The 11,742-nt window shown below is 44.7% G+C and overlaps 2 protein-coding genes across 2 annotated transcripts; both read right to left on the bottom strand.

Moving 5' to 3' along the window:
- Positions 1-294: 294 nt before the first annotated feature.
- AP1M1 (adaptor related protein complex 1 subunit mu 1) lies at positions 295-9,091 on the bottom strand. Its single transcript, XM_032092740.1, has 12 exons — positions 8,987-9,091; positions 8,301-8,457; positions 7,856-7,923; positions 7,190-7,320; positions 6,891-7,038; positions 6,430-6,556; positions 5,572-5,714; positions 4,805-4,876; positions 4,366-4,524; positions 3,626-3,751; positions 3,344-3,419; positions 295-2,406 (listed from the first exon to the last, which is right to left on the bottom strand). Exons 1-12 carry the CDS (start codon positions 9,026-9,028, stop codon positions 2,384-2,386), a joined length of 1,272 nt encoding a protein of 423 aa, XP_031948631.1. The 5' UTR covers positions 9,029-9,091; the 3' UTR covers positions 295-2,383.
- A 376-nt stretch (positions 9,092-9,467) lies between these two features.
- FAM32A (family with sequence similarity 32 member A) lies at positions 9,468-11,023 on the bottom strand. The gene is made up of 4 exons (XM_032092741.1): positions 10,907-11,023; positions 10,646-10,784; positions 10,499-10,552; positions 9,468-10,339 (listed from the first exon to the last, which is right to left on the bottom strand). Exons 1-4 carry the CDS (start codon positions 10,981-10,983, stop codon positions 10,271-10,273), a joined length of 339 nt encoding a protein of 112 aa, XP_031948632.1. The 5' UTR covers positions 10,984-11,023; the 3' UTR covers positions 9,468-10,270.
- Positions 11,024-11,742: the final 719 nt, after the last annotated feature.

The raw sequence follows: 11,742 nt of genomic DNA, 5'->3' as shown, positions 1-11,742 counted from the left end.
CGTGCAGGTGCACAGGCACCCACACTGTAACAATGAATGGATGAAAATGAGGGGGGTCACTTTGCCTTCTGAGCACCAATTTTATGGTGTCTGGGTGGCTTTTGCAGAGAATAGAAAAGCAAAAATTTTTTCAGAATTTGGTAAACAAATCAGGCATATCAATACTTCCAGCATTTATAAAGTTCTGTTCCATTTATCCAGGCCTCACATTAGAAGAGCTGAGCACACTCTGAGATTAGAGGCTACTACCTGGTGTAGATCAAACTGAAAAAGGAGCAGGCAAAGTACAACTGATTCAAAGAGGACTTTCTACCCTTTATTACCTTCTGGACAAGCACGGTGGATGCCCCATCATCCAAACAGTCAAACGGCAATAAAATATGAGAAAACATGGTTCTGGTTCGCAAGATCCAAACTTCAAGAGGAAAACAAAGCTATGGAGAGTCACATTTTACAGGCATAATTAAAGCAAACACTTGGAAAAATAAAGTCAGCGGAAAGTGATTCATCAACCAGTTACAGTTTTAATATAAAAAGTTTTAGTCCAGTCATAAGCTTAATTGTTCAAATGAAAATGAGTAGTGGCACTGAAATCTTGAACAAGATGATTTTGTTTCAACATCAAGCTTGTTGGGTGACAAATACAGTCAGAATACACCTGTCCACACCTGTGGTTGCCTAAAACTGGGTGCCTGGTTGTTTCAAACACCACCAGACATTAGACTTCCTGAGGCATACCTTCTGCGATGCCACAGCAGCTGCAGCCTGGGGGAGTTCAGCTGATTTTTGGCTAATTGTACACACAGGTGTATCTACATACAGTCTACAAGGATTCAGTGAGGACAGTGACTGAAATACCTTCTCACTCTTTGTGGACACTCCTGGACTCTCCCACCAGTGGAGAATCTTGCACTCAGTGTATTATCACATCACATCTGCGGACACAGATATTTAGATTTTGATGGTTTAAGTTTAGCGCCTGTCAGGAGTACGAAATTCAAACCAAAACATCCTAAAAGTTGTATAAAGAAAATACTGATAACCGTCACAATTTTCCTGAAAAAAAACATCACCAAACCCCAAAATACCTATATACACCCATGCCAATCATAGCTTCTCAGAAAAAAAAGGAAATGGCATGTAAGAAAAATAATACCTTTAAGAATAACATTGTGAACTGTTATTCATTCTACCAGGAAGGTACAGTAATAGCTGTTTACAAACAGAAAACACTGAGAAAGAAAACATCTCTCCTTAGGGCAAATGAAGTTAAACAATTCTAGCACACTACAGCAGAAAGGGGAAGTATTTGCCCTAAATTAACACAAAAGGCAAGCTGGAAGAAAGATGGCAACTGTATTTTTGTCGGCCTCTTCCTATACAGTAACTTCCAGGAAGAGGCTGCAGTATATTACTGTTATCTGGAAAAATATTAATAAACTCCCAGTCTTCCTACCAAATTACATCACCTCTAGAAGTGTTTTGGTCTTTTAATACTTAATCTAAGGCTTTATGCCTACATATTACAGTTGGGAACTTGTTTGATGAACATAAATTTAAAAAAGCAAATACTGGTCAGTTGGCAGAGGGTTTCCAGGCCCTGGGGTGTCACAAGGTTGAAACTCTTCCATCTGTATTTTGACTGACTGGAGCCAGCAATCCTTCTTCCAGAGACCCTCCCACAGACATTTACTCCTATCATCTCTCGTTCTCAGTTAACTTAGTATTTAACAAACCCCTATTTTTGTTTCCAAACCTTTCACTTGAAGCTGTTCTCTCAGATTAATTCCTCTAAAACCATGCAAAAAAAGCTAACAGTATTTTCTGACTTCAGATAATTTCAACTCATATTCTGCAATTTTTTATAAGTTAACAGAGCTATGAATGAGTTAAGGCACCCAAATGCCCATCAAAAAAAAAAATAAATACCTTGGGCTAAATACAATGAAGTGTTCAGCAGTCATTTAATTGCACAATCATCTCCCTAATTTGTAGAACAATGCTGCCAATGTCTCTAGGGATCCTAAAATACAAATATTAGAAACTCTGCAACTGTGACGGACAAGGCATCAACAAGACATTCCCAAGGTTCATTCTGGATTCCTGGCTCCTCAATCTAACTGCTACTCCTAATGTAATTAGCATTTAGCAGCAAGATCAGCATGTTCTAGGAACGAAATAAATATTCACACAATCAATACTAATGGTTTAAAAGCTCAAACACATTATTGAAATCAATACGTTTCCAATCTTTCTCCTGTCAATACAAGATTGCAGAAACGAGACCCTTGGCAACAACATTCACAGCTCTCAGGACCACAGAAGCTTCTGCAAATGAATTCTAGGCCTGAAGTTTTGTTGTCTGTGGTGCCTGTGAGGTGTTTTACTGTGTTCGGAGCTGGTAGTCTGTAAAGGGGAAAAAAACAACAAAAACCCAATTTCAGTAATTTGTCTCATTAAAAGGAGTAAAGCAGAGCAGCAAGTTGGGATAAAGTGATAAAATGCATTCTTATATTAATATATATTAATACAAGAATATGCAAATATCAATAAAACACTGAGAGGGGGAATAGCCTTAAACTGAAGGAAGGAAGGGTTAGACTAGATATTAGGAAGAGATTCTTTCCTGTGTGGGTGGTGAAGCCCTGGCACAGTTGCCCAGGGAAGCTGTGGCTGCCCCATCCCTGGAAGTGTCCCAGGCCAGGCTGGATGGGGCTGGGAGCAGCCTGGGACAGTGGAACATGTCACTGCCCACAGCAGGGGGTGGAACTGGATGAGCTTTAAGGTCCCTTCCCACCCAAACCAATCTGGGATTCAACAATTCTATAAAATAAACTCCTATATTTGCTTAGAGTGGCCATGAGAATGAGCTCTAAAGAGATAAAGGCAATTGTGGGCAGTCATGCTTAAATGCCAGAAAAAAAACTAATTAGAAAAACATAAACAAAAAAAAAGTGAAAAACTAACTAAACAAAAAACCCCAAATGACAACAACAATACCACCACCACAACAAAAACACCCAACAAAATCAAACACCCCATTTTTGCTTGCTAAAATCTAGTATCTTTTACTAGAAAGTGTCTTACACATTTTAAAGCTGGCAGAACAATATGTGTGAGCATACTGTTAATGATGTTAATTCCAGATCAATTAGGAAATACTTAAACAGCATTAGCACTCTACCCCACTGGGTCTTTAATTAAGAGACCAAAAAAAGGGGACTAGAAAACAAGCAGCATAGCTTAATCTACTGTGTATCTAAACCAGATAGTTCCATCTCAAAAACAGGAGTTTCAATTTGTAGGTGTATTCTGGAGAAACAAAATATTCCCCTCCTCTCACCTCCATTCTGGGTGATGTACCGGACCCAGGGCAAAGCCTGGTAGCCACTCTTCTCAATTATCTTTAAGTAACGAACCTGGAAAGAAAGGTCTGTAAAATATAAAGTCTCCCACGTTGGCTAAGCAGCATTTAGCAAAAAAGGAAAGCAAAAAACCCAACCCTTTTATGTGTAAAAATCTGTTTTATGGATAAAACTAAACAGGAATCATCGAGATGAGAAACACCTCGTGTGTTAGAGCCCAGCATGTGAATTTATCAGTATTTCTGTTTTCAGTAACTAACCTGGATTCCTGAAGTGGTGAAATATGGAATCTCAAACTTTACACTAATGGGAGGTTTTCCTTCCTTGTCTTCAGCTTCAACACTTGGAAGTCCGAAGTGAGCTCTCATCAGGTATTCTTTTCCACCCTACCCAAAAGGGACAATTTTTTTTTTCTTGAAACAAAAAAATTATAAAAAACTTGCAATGATACAAGTAGTTTTCTTAATGTCAGACTGCTGAAATCCACTATTTATTCCAGCTCTTCTCCAGGGCTTCAAAGTGACGTGTGTTTTTATTTTAAAAATACTTTTTTTTTTAAAAGATGCAGGTTCAGTCTGAGGCATAATTCATTTTCTTCCAGCCTCATACTCAAAAATTCAGATAAAACAGTGACACACAGCTACACTACCACACTATTAGCAGTGGACAGAGCTCATACTCATGGAACCACCCAAGAAGTAGAGCCTGAAAAAACTTAAATGGCTGCTGCTAAAGCCAGGCCAAGGATTACACCATCCAGAGCCATCACTTAAAAATCTGCTCTCTTCCTGCGTTCTGAAAAAATATTCGAATGAAACAAATATAAACAACATCTTATTAGCAAGTTCCAATCTTTCATCCATGGAAAAAGAGGAAACGTCCACTACTACCTGTCTGATACTGAGAGAGTTTGCTTTAGGCAGAGCCTAAATGTCACTGAAATGTTAGTGTTAACTAATTATTACACTCTTGGGTAGTAAGAGTAAAAAATAACACTTACTGGAAAAGATTTAATGGACCAGACAATTTCACTGTTCTCTGGAACCCATTTGACACTTCCAACAGTGGTTTTAAACTTTGGCGAGTCTGCATCGTTTGGAACTGGGATGTGAATCTCCACATTGTTGGCAGTTGATCTACGCTTAAATTGACTCTTCGCCTAAAGAAGAAAAAAAACAGAGCAGAAAAGCAGGGTCTAAGTATTTCCACGATGCTGGCGAGCTCAGAGAGCTGTGAGACACAGCTCCCATCCACCCCAACTTGTATCCTGAGAACCAGAACTGACACTGAGATCATAACTTACAAATGAAGTCTTCAAAGGTATCTAAATCCCACAGAAATACTGAATACTTGTACAAAAATGCATATACTGCTCATCAAGCTTTGAAAACAAACGAAAGAAGACTAAAAATAGCCATGATTGTTTAAGGATGTCTGACCTTGATCATGTACTCGATGCGGCTGTGGGAATGTTTCTCAATCACAGACTCGATCCAGATCAGGGGTTTTACCTGGTGGTGAAAAACCACATCACAGTTCTGGGTTTTACTCTGACAGAGTCACCAAAATGTTGCTTTCCCATAAAACTACACTCAGTATGTGAACCACACAGAAAATGCAGCCTGTGGTGTTCAAAATGACAGAATTGTGGTTTTAGAAGAAATAATTATACAAATGAGCAAGCACTGATATACCAATGAGCAAATGTTACAAGAATTATAGGCTTAAAAACGTACATCTCAGATTAATCCCTAATAACAAACACTTGCACCGGAAAATACTTGATGTTTTAACATACTAGGGACTGAACTATGTCCTCCTTCCTATAGACCTTCTCCAGATTTATTTTTTTTACTTTTCTGAAACGAAGGCCATCTTTATCACCATACTCCAATAAAACTAAGTGACATAAATACTGTTGCTAATAAGCACAATGAATTGTTACATTGACATTATGCAGTTAAAAACATAGCCACAGTATTTCAAAAACATTTTCAATAGTAGTTGAAAATACAGAGACTTATTGCCAAGTTACGTCTAAACTTTATTCTTTCTGCAAAAGGAGCAAGCACCAAGTTTTGCTATTAACAGTTGACTTAAAAACCCATGTGCTGCCTATGTTTTAAGAAAAAAAAAATGAAGGGAAAGCCATTGTGGCTACAATCTAAACCATTCCTATTTAAAAAAGGCAGACATCCAGACTCACGTGGGTATTAAGGCGATATGACATGAGCTCAAACTCTCCGTCAGGTGGAATGAAGGAGATTGTCCTGTCGTTTTCAAAGCGAGAGAGACGAACACACTGGTGAAACTTCACATCTTCCAGTTCTACTGATTTACTTTTCCCACCTAGCAGAAAACACACAGGTCATACAAACTGTGGCCCAAGTCTCACCACAGCACAGCTGCTGCCTGCTAACATTCCTTCCTTTTAGCCGACTTTCTAGGATCAGGACAGCGACCGTCCCCCTGTGCTGGGCACTGCTGAGGTGCCTCAAATCCTGGGATCAGTTTTCGGCCTCTCACAACAAGGGAAACACTGAGGGGCTGGAGTGTGCCCAGAAAAGGAAATGGAGCTGGGGAAGGGACTGGAGCACCAGGAGCAGCTGAGGGAGCTGGGGGGACACACCTGGGGAAAAGGAGGTTCAGGGGGAGCCTTCTTGCTCGCCACAACTCCCTGACAGGAGGGTGAAGCAAGATGTGGGTCAGGCTTTGCTCCCAGGGAACAAGGGAAAGGACAAGAGGAAACAACCAAAAGATGTGCCAGTGGAGATTTAGGTTAGATTTTGGCAAAATTTTTTCACTGAAAGGATGGTCAAGCATTGGCACAGGCTGCCCAGGGCACTGGTGGGGTCACCACCCCTGGGAGTGTTCAAAAGGCCTGTGGATGTGGCACCTGGGGACACGGCTTAGTGGGGAACACAGCAGTGTTGGTTTGGACTTGATCGTTTTAGAGGGCTTTTCCAACCTTAATGATTCTGTCATTACAGTGCTACCCAAGCACCCCAAAATTCAAGATTCTAGATAGCACCTGTCATGATTATTGTGCTACTGCAACACTCACGGCCTGTATTATCAAAGAGAACTTTGTCATTCAATCCAAGGCGCAGCTCTGGCATTCCCGAGAGGAAGACTCTCATTTTAATGGATCCAACTATCTCACTCCGTAACACGTTTCCGTTGGCACTGACCTGAACAAAGATGAAGGGAAAGGTCTGATGTGGTATGTTGTGACATCAAGCAACACTCCCACCCTGTGCCCATGCCCTGGGTTTTCTTGGATGTGTTTCTTATGAGAAATTAATCCAGTAGAGTGAATTACATCAGGGACATGAAGGGGCACAGACAGAGGAGCAAAGGACATATCCAAAAATCAGCAACACACACAATTAAAGCATTACTTGTACTGGATTTCCTTGGGGGTACTTAATGATTTGCATTGCTTTGGGAGTCACAGCACACTATCCACAGTCAGACTTTTTATTGCAGGTTTTCATATAAAAACTTAGAGTACAAGGTACCCACCAGAAGGTTAACAGACTCTATGACATCCAGGAAAACCTCATTTTTCCTGTATTTTATCCCCTCTGATCTCCATGAAACAGCATTTGTAACAGTGGCAGGTGGGCGTGGGGCTCCAGTTTCAAGTTTGTGACCTTCCTGAGTGATGTACCTTCACAACCACAGAATTGGCATTAAAAAAAAAAAAGAAAATTAATATTTTTGATAATTGGAACACACCAAAACATTTCTCTGCCTATGGAAAAAGGCTCAAGACATTCCAAGGGCTTTGTCGCTGTTAAGTGATGCAGAGTGATACTTACTCTTGTAAAATTTTACTATCAGTTGTTTGTGGATAACCAAAATCCATAAGCTCATCTAACAACTCATAAATAATAACAAAATTATCTCTAATGCTCTCTTCTTCCAACTCCTTGAAATATTCAGAAAAAACCTGAAATGACAGGAGGGAGGGGGAGAAGAAGGACATTAACTGAGGAAGCACAGCACATGCAGAAGGTATGCCTGCATCTAAAATAATAATCTTCTAAAGTTCCAACCCAAACCCCATACTTCACAAACAGCATTCTGCTCGGATCAGCCCCAGGAAACCCACCACAATTAAAACAGACACAGAGAATCCTAGAAGAAACTATTATGAAAAATATTTATTCTGGAGAAAATATTTTTCACACCAGGTACAGAAGAACCAAACACAGGATCTGTGTGAGGTGCCACGACACATGCACCAATTCACAGTTCTCCTCCAGGTGCTCAGGTCTTGTGTAACTCCTTACAGCACTGTGCCTCATCCTCTGCCTACTCAGCTACAAAATACCAGTGCCCTTATTAGTGGTTTAAGAAGATAGTTCTACAAAATAACCAAATATAAAGTAAAAATGCTACTATCAAAGTTCTTAGAAAATATGAAAGATCTACGCACTTCTATTTAAACTGAAAAGGACGCAAAGGTTCTGAAATGTACTCACCTGAACTACTTTATATAAAAATGAAAACACCAGTGATACACAAGCATTTTTCTTAGAAGTTGCAACAACTGATAAAGGATGTTCAGGAATGTGCATTTTAAAAAGTTTACTAAGTGCATTTAAAAAAACTTTTAGGCAATTAAGAGTTGGCTAGAAAAATTAAGCATTAACGACTTAACAGCACCTCTGATCTAAGGAAATATGAAGATAAGCATTGATTAAATCATCCATTAGAGCAAAATCAATAAAAACACTTTTCTGAACCTTATGCTGCTGGTGCATATTACACTACATAAAGCATAAAAAAAGCTTATTTAATATAACCAGCTTTACTGAATACAGCCTCCTTACATCACTTCCCCCATTCTCCAACTTGCATTTTGACATTAAAAAAAAAATAACAGCAGCCCTTGGCACGTCAACACGTGTGTAGTACAAAGGATACGATACAGGTTGTTATGTTTAATCCACATGAAACGAACTCCTCCATGTGCTAGGATAGGAGAAAGCGTCCCCTCTTCTTCCTTTTCCATAAGGATCGGCATAAAATGTTCCACCTCTGACATGTCCACATCTCCACGGTAATTCCGACAGATCAGAACCTATAGAGAAAGCAACCAAATCCTTGTTTTTTCTCTTTCATAAGGACGTTATCGTGCAAGACACACAAATGCTTGAAAGGCCCTTTTAAAATCACCCAGCTTCCCTCAAGCCTCTCTGCATTTATAAGTGCAAATCACAATGCCAAAACACTTTGCCGATTAGAACACAAATACCAAGATTTAATTGCAAAGTCACGTATTAGTATTTTCCAGACCTATCCTTCCCCTATTACTGCTCACGGCCTAACAATGATTTTAGGATAGGAAAACACGCAACTCCTCTGAGGCAAAGCAGCTGCAATAACGGCAGAGATTATTCCCCGGGGGATGCCGCGGGCCCTGCCGCCTCATTCAACACCTCCGCCTGCGAGGGGATCCGGGCCACAACTGCCCTGTCCCCGTTCGGCTGATCCCGGGCTGGCAGCGAGGCGGTGCCGGCAAAGGAAACGCGGCCCCCGCAGCCCTAAGAGCGGCGGGGGAAGCCCCAGCTCGGCGCCGGCCCCGCTGAGCCGCCGCGGTCGGGCCTCACCTTCCCCTTCAGGTCCAGCACATAGACGGCGCTGGCCGACATCGCCCCGGCCGCGGCCCGCGCGCCTTCCGCTTCCGCGGGAAGTGACGCCACGAGCCGGAACCGGCGGCTGCGCGCAGCGACGCGCGCGGTGCAGCGGAAGGACACAGCGACCAGGCACCGAGATGTTAAATAGTCCCCGTAGCGCTGGCACAGCCCCCGGGGCGGGGCGAGGCGAGAGTCCCAAGCCCGCCCTGCTTGAGGTGGGAGCCCCGGACACATACCGAGCACCCAGGACTCAACCGAGGCCCGCAGCGGGACCTAATTCGGGTTAAGAACAAGATTGCGATTTAAGCGGCGCGTTAGGGTTTCGAACATCAAGATACACGTCGTCCCTCAGAGGGGGTAAGAATCGTAAAGGCAGGTTCGGCGCTACCAAAACTCCACACACAGACTTTGCTCAGCGCACTGCCCCGATTTTATACGTAAAGCAGCACCAAAAAAGGGATCAAAGAAGCGTTTTAATAAGTTACATCGAAGTTACGAGTTGCAGGAGACCCCTCATCTCTGAAAGAGCTCAGGATAGAAATGATACTCTTTTCCACAAAAATCGGATTCAGTAACCGATGTGCAGCAAGCCAGTAATTACACACTCGAGAGACACACTGATTATTTATTTCAGAGTTGCACAAGCCTGGGTGCTCGGTGGGATGCCAGAAATCCAGCACACCAGCTATCAAAACTTGGACATCACTTAGAGCTTGTTGGCTGCTCTCTATTTCATGCATTAAGCCTCCCTTCTTGCTGATTAGGCTTGAAAGTAATACAAAGATCAAATATCAAAGAACATCCTTTCTTAAGACAACTTTACATATTTCACATTTTGCAACGTGGCCTCTGACAGATCTTGATAGAAAGCAATCATACAATTCACATAACTTAGAAGAGAAACTTGAATGTGAGACTGTCAGACTCTTCACTTCAAAAAGGGAGAACTGTTAGAACCAAACAAATAAAGAAGTATTTTCCATCTGGAAAGCAGAAAATTAGTTTTGGCCTTAATCTCACTATAAACACTAAAAAAACCAGCCCTCTCCATCGACATAAACCAGAGCTCCTCAGCCCAGAGGAGTCACTGTTGGATGTTTGGTTTTAAAAAACAAGACTATAAAATAAAACAGTATAAAGTCATAAAAACTTAGAAGATCTATTAGACAATATGGAGAAAAGACAGATTTACACGGCAACCCTGCTTGATACAAACAAAACACAACTCCAGCTCCAGAGCCGTGAGAAGCAGCCCGGTCATTTGGTCCAGCTGACTTTGGGAATGTCGTAATGCTCAGTCAGAGTATCCAAGTGCCTGTTGAAGTCCTGGGGGAGGGAAAGAGAAAGAAAACGGCTGCTGACATGACCAAGTTGAACCACAAGACCCCTCGCGTCCCTGCTTGTGTTTCACAAGGTGAAACAGGTTCCTTCAACCCAACAATAATAAACACGCTGGCCTGAGGAACTCAGGATGGTTTTGCTCACCTCCACTCGCTGCTTGTGGGTTTTCGACGCTTTCTTTAGGATCCGCTCCATTTGCTGCAGGAGACACACAAGGGCCGCTTACTGCCGGCCCTCGCAGCCCCCTCAGCGGCCGCACCCGAGGGCTGCCGGGGGTTTTTAAAGCCTTACCCGCTTCTCCTGCATCTTCTCGTAGGCCACCTGCGCCGGGGTCCGCTTGTCCAGCCCGCGCTTCTTCTCCTCCTCCTGCTTCTTGCTGCTCACGATCTGATCCAGGATCTGGGCCTTGTCTTTCGCCTTCTTCTTCTTCCTGCGGGGAGGGCCCGGTCAGCGCCCAGCCCCGGGCTGTGTGTCTCCTCCTCGCTCACCGTTCTCCCGGTCCCTCCTCACCATCCCCCCTTCTCCCCCGCTGCCCCTCGCCCCCCGCCCCACCTCTTGCCGGCCCCCAGGGCCCCCCCGCTGCCCTTCAGCCGCAGGGCACCGCGCTGCACCGCCTCGTACTCCGCCATGGCGGAACGGCCGCGCCGCGCCCCCTGCCGGCAGCGCTGCAACGGCGCGGCCGCGCCGCCCCCGGGCTGGGAGCCGCGCTCGAGCCCCGTCCGCCCGCGCCGTGAGGGGAACCGAGCTGAGAATGGGCCCCGTCTGCCCGCGCCGTCAGGGGAACCGAGCTGAGAATGAGCGGCCTTGCACCGCCGTGAAGGGAACCGAGCTGAGAATGGGCCCCGTCTGCCCGCTCCGTGAGGGGAACCGAGCTGAGAATGAGCCCCGTCCGCCCGCGCCGTCAGGGGAACCGAGCTGAGAATGAGCCCCGTCCGCCCGCGCCGTGAGGGGAACCGAGCTGAGAATGAGCCCCGTCCGCCCGCGCCGTCAGGGGAACCGAGCTGAGAATGGGCCCCGTCCGCCCGCGCCGTGAGGGGAACCGAGCTGAGAATGGGCCCCGTCTGCCCGCGCCGTCAGGGGAACCGAGCTGAGAATGGGCCCCGTCCGCCCGCGCCGTGAGGGGAACCGAGCTGAGAATGAGCCCCGTCCGCCCGCGCCGTGAGGGGAACTGAGCTGAGAATGAGCCCCGTCCGCCCGCGCCGTGAGGGGAACCGAGCTGAGAATGAGCGGCCTTGCACCGCCGTGAAGGGAACCGAGCTGAGAATGAGCGGCCTTGCACCTCCGTGAGGGGAACCGAGCTGAGAATGAGCGGCCTTGCACCGCCGTGAAGGGAACCGAGCTGAGAATGAGCCGCCTTGCACCGCCGTGAGGGGAACCGAGCTGAGAAT

Source organism: Corvus moneduloides, chromosome 28 (genome assembly GCF_009650955.1).
Source record: "Corvus moneduloides isolate bCorMon1 chromosome 28, bCorMon1.pri, whole genome shotgun sequence".
In the NCBI taxonomy this organism is placed as follows: Eukaryota; Metazoa; Chordata; class Aves; order Passeriformes; family Corvidae; genus Corvus; species Corvus moneduloides.
The sequence above is the reverse complement of the archived record's forward strand: the minus strand, read 5'-3'. Positions and strand labels throughout refer to the sequence as shown.

Bases quoted from the DNA above. Each gene is read 5' to 3' on its own strand.
- FAM32A (XM_032092741.1), bottom strand. From the start codon at position 10,983: ATGGCGGAGTACGAGGCGGTGCAGCGCGGTGCCCTGCGGCTGAAGGGC. The intron at 10,785-10,906 runs GTGGGGCGGGGG...CCCTCCCCGCAG, and splicing joins GCCCTGGGGGCCGGCAAGAG to GAAGAAGAAGAAGGCGAAAG. The intron at 10,553-10,645 runs GTAAGGCTTTAA...TGTCTCCTGCAG, and splicing joins AGAAGATGCAGGAGAAGCGG to CAAATGGAGCGGATCCTAAA.
- AP1M1 (XM_032092740.1), bottom strand. From the start codon at position 9,028: ATGTCGGCCAGCGCCGTCTATGTGCTGGACCTGAAGGGGAAG. The intron at 6,557-6,890 runs GTGGGTACCTTG...ATCTTTGTTCAG, and splicing joins TAGAGTCTGTTAACCTTCTG to GTCAGTGCCAACGGAAACGT. The intron at 3,752-4,365 runs GTAAGTGTTATT...CCTTTTGGGTAG, and splicing joins GGTCCATTAAATCTTTTCCA to GGTGGAAAAGAATACCTGAT.